At 31.9% G+C, this 10300-nt stretch overlaps 1 protein-coding gene across 7 annotated transcripts; it reads left to right on the forward strand.

The window, feature by feature from the left end:
* LOC118043125 (pyruvate dehydrogenase E1 component subunit beta-1, mitochondrial) lies at nucleotides 1–4929 on the forward strand. Of its 7 annotated transcripts, none has more exons than XM_073407213.1 (16): nucleotides 1–248; nucleotides 348–430; nucleotides 549–614; nucleotides 847–927; nucleotides 1029–1055; nucleotides 1186–1248; nucleotides 1357–1443; nucleotides 1660–1785; nucleotides 2435–2568; nucleotides 2658–2730; nucleotides 2858–2923; nucleotides 3545–3583; nucleotides 3674–3798; nucleotides 3883–3997; nucleotides 4502–4612; nucleotides 4732–4929. In XM_073407213.1, exons 2-15 carry the CDS (start codon nucleotides 380–382, stop codon nucleotides 4550–4552), a joined length of 1104 nt encoding a protein of 367 aa, XP_073263314.1. In that variant the 5' UTR covers nucleotides 1–248; nucleotides 348–379; the 3' UTR covers nucleotides 4553–4612; nucleotides 4732–4929. The 7 variants fall into 7 exon arrangements, with proteins under 7 accessions (XP_073263314.1, XP_034906917.1, XP_073263315.1 ...); XM_035051026.2 differs by having other exon boundaries at nucleotides 1–235; XM_073407214.1 differs by having other exon boundaries at nucleotides 1–187.
* The last annotated feature ends 5371 nt before the right edge of the window (nucleotides 4930–10300 follow it).

Raw genomic sequence — 10300 nt, forward strand, 5'->3', positions numbered from 1 at the left:
CCAAAATAAAACAAGTGTGCAAACTGCAAAGTAATTACCAATTATAATAAAAGATAAAAATTGAATAAAAAAAAGGAAAGGAAATCCATAATAAATAAAAAATAAAAAAGAAACAAAGGAGAAGGCAAAGAAAAAGAGCAAGTGAAAGTGGTGGCGGCTGTTTCGATCATCAGATCCCGCTCCAACTGTGAGAAAAAACTAGTTTGTTAATTTGTTAATCGTCGCCTTAAACAAGGTGTTCTTACGACGTGTGTTTCCTTATCGCTTTGATTTTTTTAAGTTTTTTTTGTTTTATATTCTCCTAAAATCTAGTTTTTGAATCATTTCGTTTTGTTTGGGGATTTTAGTGCATTTTTTGAAAGAAAGAAAGAGAAAGAAGATGTTGGGGATTATAAGGCAAAAGGTGAATGCCGGAGGTTCTCCTCTTTTGGTATTTTTTTTTTTTTAAATATTGTTGATTTTGTATTTTTATTTTTTGATTCATTTAATTTGTAGCTTGTTCATTTGCCATTCTCTTTCTTATTTTATTTTTTTGGTTTTGTGTGTAGGCTTTTGGGCAGAGGATTCGCCCTGCGGTATCGGCATGGAGAGGTTATTCATCTGCAGCAAAAGAGGTAAATGCAAAGCCCTCTTTTCATTTACTTTGTAATTTTTAATGAATTTAACGTTCAGCTTTTTTTAATTTCTAGTCTTGTACGAAGTTTTGGATCCTTCTTTTTTTCCCCTTTGTTGGGGTGTGGAGTTCCATTTTTGAATGTTTTTGTTATCTCGTAGTTTAGTATGCTTCGTTTTTCCAGAGTAGATAAACTGAGGTTTTGCATTTGTTGATTCGATAATCATGCACAGATGACAGTTAGAGATGCGCTAAACTCTGCACTTGATGAGGAAATGTCTGCTGATCCTAAGGTTTTTTTGATGGGGGAAGAGGTAAGAATAACTTCCAATTTTTGAATGGAGTTCTTTTCCCCCCTAGTTTCATGTTTCAATGTTTTCTCTTCTTATGTGTTTTATGTTTGTGTGAAATGTAGGTTGGTGAATATCAGGGTGCATATAAGGTCAGATTTTCTTGTCAATGATATAGATTTGAAGTTTTTCATGTTTTTTGATACCCCTCTCTCTTATATTTTATTTTTTCCATTGAAAAGTCTGACAGTCCATTCGCTTTGAATGTTTCATTTTCCATAGATATCCAAAGGGCTTTTGGACAAGTATGGTCCTGAGAGAGTTCTTGATACACCAATCACAGAGGTTGATTTTATTTCTTTAATTTGTTAATGCGGAATTTGATTTTTTGTTTCATTTCTTTGGTGTTGGTTGTTGGCTGACCACCACCTGCTTTTCTTACATGTCTAACAGGCTGGTTTTACTGGCATTGGAGTTGGCGCTGCTTACCATGGTCTTAAGCCTGTTATTGAATTTATGACATTCAACTTCTCTATGCAGGTTAGTAGGATAGCGTATGGTTTATAAATACCTTGTGGAAGGAGATTTTCTAATTCAATACTGGCAAAAAAATGTTAGGGCACCAGATAATACATCAATTAAATGTATTTTAGTGTGTTGTTGATAGAGTATATTTCTGTGATGTTTCAGATCTCTTTTGCCGTAAGTTTTAAGAAAATAATCCTTAGTTGTTCTAGATTTTGGCTTTTGTTGCAGGCAATTGACCACATCATTAATTCGGCTGCAAAATCAAACTATATGTCTGCTGGGCAGATATCAGTGCCCATAGTTTTCAGAGGGCCCAATGGTGCTGCCGCTGGAGTTGGTGCCCAACACTCTCATGTATGGTTGAAGTGCTTTCTTATCCATCTATCATTTTGCAAGCGCACACACTCTCTCTCTCGCTGCCCCTCCCTCCCCCTCTCCCTTTCCCTATCTTGTGCCTGTGTGAAAGATGGCTTGTTAGTTTGATACTAGATTATATGGCTTGGTGGCTTAAATCATTGTTTTCATGCTCCAGAGCATTCTGAAAAGATGCTGCATGTTTTTTTGGATTTTCTGTTTCATCATTTTGGCTTTAGAATTGATCATATTAAATCTTGGATAAGACAACAACAGCGTTCTCTTGTTTTAGGAGAATCTTGGTTCAAGTTTCAAACACAATTATTGATTCCTAGTATTTGATGATGGAAAAAGGGTATAATTATTATTGTTTAACAAGTTCTGTGTGTGTGTGTGTTTGTGTGTGAGCAATTTCATTTTCTTTCCTCTCTCATTTGAAAGTCAAATGTTTTGAGTTGACCCTACTCAAAGAGCAGCTCTGCCACTGCTTGGGAGACAGTATGCCAAGCACTTTTCTCTTGCACTATAAAATTTTTATGTTACTTGCCAAATTGTGAGAAGATAGTATGTTTATGTCCAGAGTAGTGATTGTAACTCAGTTTATTAAGGGCTAAATGCTCAATGACACTCCCTTTTTACTCCTTTTCAGTGTTATGCTGCATGGTATGCTTCCTGCCCTGGTTTGAAAGTACTGGCTCCTTACTCATCTGAAGATGCTCGTGGTCTGCTAAAGGCTGCCATAAGGGACCCTGATCCTGTTGTTTTCCTTGAAAATGAGTTATTGTAAGTATCTTGACAAGTGGGGATCATTATGTTTTCCTATGTTTACATGATGCTTGATGTCCCAAGTTGATCAATCTTTTGTGATTCAGATATGGTGAGGCATTCCCTGTTTCTGCTGAAGTACTCGACTCCAGTTTTTGCCTTCCAATAGGGAAAGCCAAGGTATTCCTCCCTCAAGTCTGAAAGATTATTCTTCTCAATGTTTCTGCAGTTAGCTGCTATTTCATTATGCTTTTCAATTATCATTGATGTGCTTAAATCTGCCCAAAAAATTGTTTACTCTCAACAGATTGAGAAAGAAGGGAAGGATGTGACCATTACTGCCTTTTCAAAAATGGTTGGCTATGCTCTCAAGGTTTGTTCTGTGCTTCAAATGTTCTAAAACAAATATGTTGGTTTGCATCTGGTATGATCAATTCAGATTTAGCTGGTAGGTGCACTAGAAGATTTTATTGTAAATCTGAAGTTGACATTCCTTGGGAAACATTTTTTTTGGGGCACCAAATTAGTATTGTGTGAGGCAAATGATCAACTGCTCAGCTAAGTTACTGCAGTTTCAGTAAATATGCCCAAGAATCAATGTGCTTGAATTTTGGTGCAGGAGTTATTTCCTCTCTTGTTGTAATATTTTGCTACCACTGCCTATCAGGAGGAACAGAGATGACATCTATAATAGTGGCTTGCTTCTTTTAGTGATTGGCGTTGCATTAAACTGATGGAGTTGAATTTGGGTGGAGTTGTGGCTGCTATTGTTCCTTAATTTAATGTTATCATGTGACATTGCATTATTATTTTGCTGAATCTCTTTTTTGGGAATCATCCCTGATTGATCTTATGGTAATTATTGTTTAGTATAGATGGAATGTGTTTAACAATCTGATATGAAGCTATATGTTTGGGGAATTTCTTGTGCCATTCTTTTTCATGTAGCTCATGTAGCTTCTACCTTTAAATCACACAGTTTTTTGTTTCACAGGCTGCTGAGATACTTGCAAAGGAAGGAATCAGTGCTGAGGTAAACTGATACTAGGAGGACTGTAAAGTCTCTATAGGTTATAGCACTTTCAGGTCTGATGACAAAAAATAACCAATCTTGTTAATGCAGGTGATAAATTTGCGATCAATTAGGCCACTAGATAGAAACACAATCAATGCTTCAGTCAGGAAAACTAACAGACTGGTGACAGTTGAAGAAGGATTTCCTCAGCATGGTGTTGGCGCTGAAATCTGGTTCATATTCTTTCCACTATTATATTTAACCTCTCCTGCTAAATTATTCCCACATATTTACATAATCTGCCTTTTCCTTTGCAGTGCATCTGTTGTTGAAGAGAGCTTTGGTTATCTTGATGCCCCAGTTGAGAGAATTGCTGGAGCTGATGTTCCCATGCCTTATGCAGCTAATCTAGAGAGATTGGCCGTGCCACAGGTATGCTGTTTCTTTTTTCTTTTCTTTTTTTCTCTTAATTTTTTTTTTCTGGGTGTTATATCTCAAATCTTCTTGTTTGATCATTTTCTGGTGTGTGCCGGAGATGTGCTCGCCACCTTTGATGTCTAAAATTCTTTGCTGTTTCCACTGGACTACCAAGACCAATTGATTAGCTAGATGCCTCGACTTTTCATAAAACCGTATCCATATAAACATTTTATCAATGATATTAGACATTTGTTTACTACTTTCCTCACAGCAGAAGCTCTTTCCCCTTGAATCCCTTTTCTCCAAATGAACCCCTCCCTCTCAATCTTCACTATATAATCAGTCCTTGTCTGTGGTGATTTTTGGAGCTGTAGTTTTATGCAACATGAGCTTGTCCACGAATGGCCTTTTGTTTGCTTCTTTATATAGCTATAGTCTTTTCACTCATTTGTGTGATGCACATATCAGGCATGCTGTATTTTTGGGTTGTTTATCTTTGTTTCATGGCGTGTGCAGGTTGAGGATATTGTTCGTGCAGCAAAGAGAGCTTGCTACAGATCTGTGTAATTGGCTGCATCTGCTTGATGGTATACTCATTGAAGTCCCGAAACCACATCCTAAATTCAGGTTAGTTTACTGCTGGCTGTTAGCTCATCATTGGTGAGATTTTCATTTTGTTAATAGTTTGCTTAAACTCTTCACTTTTATTTTATTTTTCTCATAATGACAAACAATGATGCTTTCAGGAATCTCAGAGATGTGCATTTTCCCCCTTGTTACTACCGGGGAGGAACAGCTCATTGAATAACATGGAGTGTGTTGATGACAGCGGGAATTTTTGTCATTGTTTTGTTAAATTGGTACCTGATACGAACCCATTTCCACACATAAGCCAAGAATTAAATTTACTTGTGGATTTTTATAGAGTTCATTCTTCTTCGAAAGGTCTGTTTTGTTTTCAATTTATTTTCATATGATCACTTCGATTCCCTTTTTCACTAAAAGCTGAAGAATTACATGCTGTTTGTGACATCATCTTGAAGTTTTAGAACCCATCAATACATCTGTATAGGAAATCAATGTCTTCTGGGTCTTACTCGAGTATATTATGTGATATGCACGTATATGAGAAGTTTCATCGGCTTTTCTGTTTAGCATTGTTAGAAATACAAAGATCACAGAGAGTCACCGTGGAGATCAATACATGTTCTCTTTTGGTTTTTGTTTGCACAAATGCTGAGTTATATAACCTAACCAGTTACAGCCTGCACTTAACCTATGATTCCAAGATATTTCATTTTTTGGATCTCAACTCCCTCCGAAGCCATTCCTATCACTAGATATTAATCCATTCTTGGTGTTTCTTTTTTGTACTTCAGAATCTTGTGATAAACTGTGTACTGTGTAGTATCTTTTCTAGAAAATCATTTAATTTAGTCATTTATTGTAAGCTCGTAAATAAAACATGGATGAACTTAATTAGTTTAAATTTTTAAATTTTCAAAAAATTCTACTTTTGTTTAGCTGCAGAAATGAAAAATTCATTAGTTGCTTGATTTAAAAACAGTTTTGTATTATGGTAACCTCTACTTTATGGCTAACCACAAATAAAAAGTAAATAATATGAAAAAAAACTAATGAGAAATGAAAACATTTTTTTAATAAAGTAATGTCAAATTAAGCATGGTTAGCACCGGTTGAAACACTAAGTGATTAGTTTTTGAAACAAGAAAAACTATATAGTTTGATTTTTTTTTAATTAGAGGAATTAATTCATAATTTACTCTTAAAATTAACAAAATATTAAAGGATGTTGTAGCTACCATTATAAAATATTATTTACTAGAATAGTGATTTGTTTTCATTTGTTTTTTTTTTTTTTAAATTTACCTTTCAACATCTCAATTTATTTATTATTTTTAATTTCATCATTTAATATTAGATTATTTTAAAAATTGTTCTTTGTAATTTGTTTGATTTTCTTTCTATTAGATTATATACTAGTCTTATAGATTTTTTTTATTTCAACCTTTAATATTAGATTGATTGAAAGTGGGGTTTCATAATTTTTTTGTATTGCTTTTTATAAATTTATCTCGATCTCATAATTTATGTTGCGAGTTTAATAGGTTAATTCAGGTCTTTTTTTTCTTTCTTTTTTTATTTTATTTTTTATTTGAATTTATCCTTTAAAGGTATGTTTGTTTCTTGTAAAATGTTTTATGGATGAAAGATATTTTACATGTAAATGTCTTTTTAATGATGGTGGTGGTGGTGATACGGCAATATGGTGGAGGAGATGGTCATGGTGGTGGTGAGATGGTGATGATGACATGGTAACATTGATAGAGGAGATGATTGTAGTGGTGGTGGTGAGATAATGATAATGGCAGCGGAGGTGATGGCGGTTGTTACATAGTAATGATAGTTGTGACATATCAATGATAGTGGTGTTAGAGGTGGTCGTGGTGAAGGAGGAGAGTAGTGATATTATGATGATAATGGTGCAAGAAATGTTGGTGAGGTGAAAAACAAGGTGTTTATGATGATGGTTATTGAAATAATTAATTGATATGGTAAGTGAATTACTATTCATAAAATGTTTTATGTAACTTCATGAGTTAAAAATATTTTCTAGCAAATAAATTAACTTTGAAGGTTGACTGTAAAAAATTTTATATTGATCAATTTTTCTGTAAAATCACATGAAAATATTTTTAAAAATAGGAAAATCTGAAAAATACTTTTTTGTAAAATATTTCATATGAAACAAATTCTAACATTGAGTTGGTTGGAAATTAAGCTTCATAATTGTTTTTTTTTTTTTTTTATTATTTGCTCTCTTTAAATCTATCTTGATTTATGACTTGGTCATGGGTTTGATAGGTTGGTCCAAATAAACTTTGTTTAATTTTTAGATCCTTTTTTATTTGATTATTTTTTTTAATCAAGATTCGTAATATTTTTTTTATTTTTTTTCTATGAGATTATTATGATCTTGTAACCCAAGTAAGATATTTAACTAGTTGACCTGATTGTTTTTTTAGTCTTTTTAATTTTTTTTTCACCTTAACCCTCTAACAATTTAATCTCTCTTTTTTTTATTCAATTCTATCCTTTAATATTAGGTTGTTTAGGAATTAAGTTTCTTATTTTTTTTTTTCAATTTGATTTATGTGGAATTATTCCAATCTCATAGATTTAGTTTCCCCCCCCCTTGATTTTAGCTTTTAATATTGGATTTATTGGGAATGGAGCTTTATAATTTTTTATTTGTTTTTTATGAAGTTATCTCGGTCTCACAATCCTAATTGCATATTTAACATGATAGCTTGGGTTACCTCAAATAGTTTTTTTAAAATCTTTTTTAATTGATTTGTTTTTTGATTTCATCATTCAACGCCGAGTTAGTTAAAAGTTGGGCTTTATATAATTTATTTCTATGAAGTTATCCCGATTTTATGACCTAAGTTGTGAGTTTGATAGGTTAACCTGAGCTGATTTAAGTAGTTTTTTATTTAATAATTTAATATTTTTTTTTCAATTTATTCCTTTAATATTAAGTTAATTAGAAATATACCTTTACAATTTATTTTGGTTTTTTTTTTTTATAGTATTATTATGGTCTCATGATCTGAGTTATAGATTTGATAAATTAACTTGATTTATCCAATATATTAGTGTAATTTTATTAAAAAACATATTAATAACATAAGTATAATTTTTTATATTAAAAAAAGTTATTCCAATCCCCGCGAGCTAAATATTATAAAATATCTCAATACCTAGCGAATAAACGTGATGGTAAGGTAAGGTGGAAAGGATATTTAAGGTTTAAACTGAGCTTTTTTTTACCCCCTTTTCCTGCAGTAAAAATTTTTCTTCTTTTGCATTTTAAATTGTCCTGCGCTCTCACTGAATTTTAATACACTGTACGAATTGGTCTTTTACTGTACATGAAAAGAAAATTACTAGTTCCTTCCCTCACATGTATATATTAATCGAAGTATGTCGTGGAATTGTTCTCGACTCCCCTCGTCTTCAAGCACAGCAAAACTTTCTCAGCAGATTTTGACAGTGACGACAACCAATGGGATATCGAGCAGTTGAGTTCTCATCTTCTAGAATTCAAGTAATGAATTCCCCTTGCTATATTTTCTGTCTATAATTAGATACTCTATTCAAGATTTTGTTAACAATAATTTAATGACTCGTTAATTATATGTGCAACACATGTCTAGGTATTCAGAGTGTGTTTGGTATTGCGGTAGCTTTTGTTGTTGTGATTTGAAAAAAAATTGTTTTATAAAAAGTACTTTTAGTTGAGGTTGATTTGAAAAAATAGTTGTTTGGTTAAAACTGTGGTTGAAATTGAGGTTGAAGAAAAAGTAGTTTAATGTGTTTGGTTAAAAAAATGCTTTTCAAATTGAAGTTATAAAATAATTATATATATATATATATTAATATTAATGATTTTAAATTTAAATATTATAAATTTAACTACTGATATTACATCATAAAATAAATAATATTGATATCAAATATTTTTTATTATTTCATTGAAACTATGTGCAATGTCATCACATACGAAATTTATCCAACAATGACTATATTTTTTATGGTTTCTTAAGCGCGCAACAACAAAAACTGAATTTTTTGTTGCGTCATCAAGCGATTTCCTTCTAATTTTTTGAATAGAACACAATAAAAATAAAAATAAAAACTGATTTTTTTTTTAACTGAGCCGGACCCGGCAAGAACATAATTGGAATTGCGATCAAATTTCACAAATGTTACGACATCATGCGATATCCTTCTAATTTATGTAGTGTTATTAAATAATATTAAATACTAGTTTTTCGAGTAAAACACAATTTTTTTTAAAAAAAATCAACAATTTCAGTATGTACAAAATTCATTCGGCAATAACTACAGTTTCCATGATTTATCCTGCGTGCAATAAAATTAAGTAAAATATTATCATGAATAAAATTGAAGATTACAATACAAGTAAATTTAATTCACCTTAAACTAATTTTTTTAAAAAATTAAAAAAATAATATTGTTCACGTTCACGTGAACAATACGAGTGCAATTAATTAACTACACTAGTTTTTTGGGAAAAAAAAAATAAAAAAACTTTGGGTGCTAGTTATAAATAATAATAATAAAAAAAAAAACATATTCACTCAGTGAACAGTGCGCAGTGGAGCATGGCTCCACTGTTCACTGAACAGTGGAGCCATGCTCCACTGTTGAGCCCCTTTCCCACGACGAGAAGCAGCAAAATGCTGCTTCTCAAAACCTGCGGTTCAATCTCTGATTTTAATGGGTCTCACCAGCCAGATGCGTTTTGTTTTCCTTAACCAAACGCTATCGTGTGTGGTTGCGGGTGAACCTCACCCGCAACCACACTCCCAAACGGCCAGTCAATTTGATTTGACTTTCAACTTCTCGAAGCAAAAAGAGTGACTTGAAAAAATCATATTTCATTCTCTATAAATTCAGAAACTGAAAAGAACAGAAAAAAATTTAAAAAATAGCTCAAAAATTAACATTTAAAAAAAAATCATAGAAAAATATGAAGTTATTAATATATGAACACATCATTAATCATTATAAGAAACATCAAATAATACATATACTATAACAAAGTATGTGAGTGGTCAACACTGTAGATTTATCACTTAGTGTTATGATAGTTTTTATTATTAAAATATTTTTAAAATTATTATTAACTTGAAAAAAATATTAAATTAATATATATATTTTTTATAATTTTGAGTGTGAATATCAAAATTAAAATCTAGAAATTTACTATTTTAATATATTTTTAATTAAAAAATAATTTTAAAAAATACTCAACGGAATTAAATATGATAAGAAAAACAAAAGTGAAAGGTGAGGGAAGACGGGAAGATGCGATGACTTGGACACCAGGGAACACGGTTTGTTGACGAGAGAAAGTCTCAAGTCTTTCAAGTTTTGGCTTTCGTAATTTTAATAATAAGAAATGATAGAACCAAAAAAGAAAAGAAGAAAAGAAAAGCAAAGCGTCGCGTGGAAAACCTTCAAAGCAACAAAGAACACACCACATTATTGTCCTCAGAATATCAATATTAATTTCCGGTTTTCCCATTGAGTAGAATGTGATTGATCGGCGGGCAAATTGAAAAACCGGAAATGAGAAACGATCACTTTCCTCTCCGGTCAATTTTCTGGTATTTGAACGCGGGACGTCGTTATCCATTAATAAATACTTATAAATAGGTGGGTGCTGAAGTCAGTGTTAAACCCTAAAGACAAATATAAAAA

This window comes from Populus alba, chromosome 1, assembly GCF_005239225.2.
Source record: "Populus alba chromosome 1, ASM523922v2, whole genome shotgun sequence".
NCBI lineage: Eukaryota > Viridiplantae > Streptophyta > Magnoliopsida > Malpighiales > Salicaceae > Populus > Populus alba.

Bases quoted from the DNA above. Each gene is read 5' to 3' on its own strand.
- LOC118043125 (XM_073407213.1), top strand. From the start codon at position 380: ATGTTGGGGATTATAAGGCAAAAGGTGAATGCCGGAGGTTCTCCTCTT. The intron at 1,056-1,185 runs GTCAGATTTTCT...CATTTTCCATAG, and splicing joins AATATCAGGGTGCATATAAG to ATATCCAAAGGGCTTTTGGA. The intron at 1,444-1,659 runs GTTAGTAGGATA...CTTTTGTTGCAG, and splicing joins CATTCAACTTCTCTATGCAG to GCAATTGACCACATCATTAA.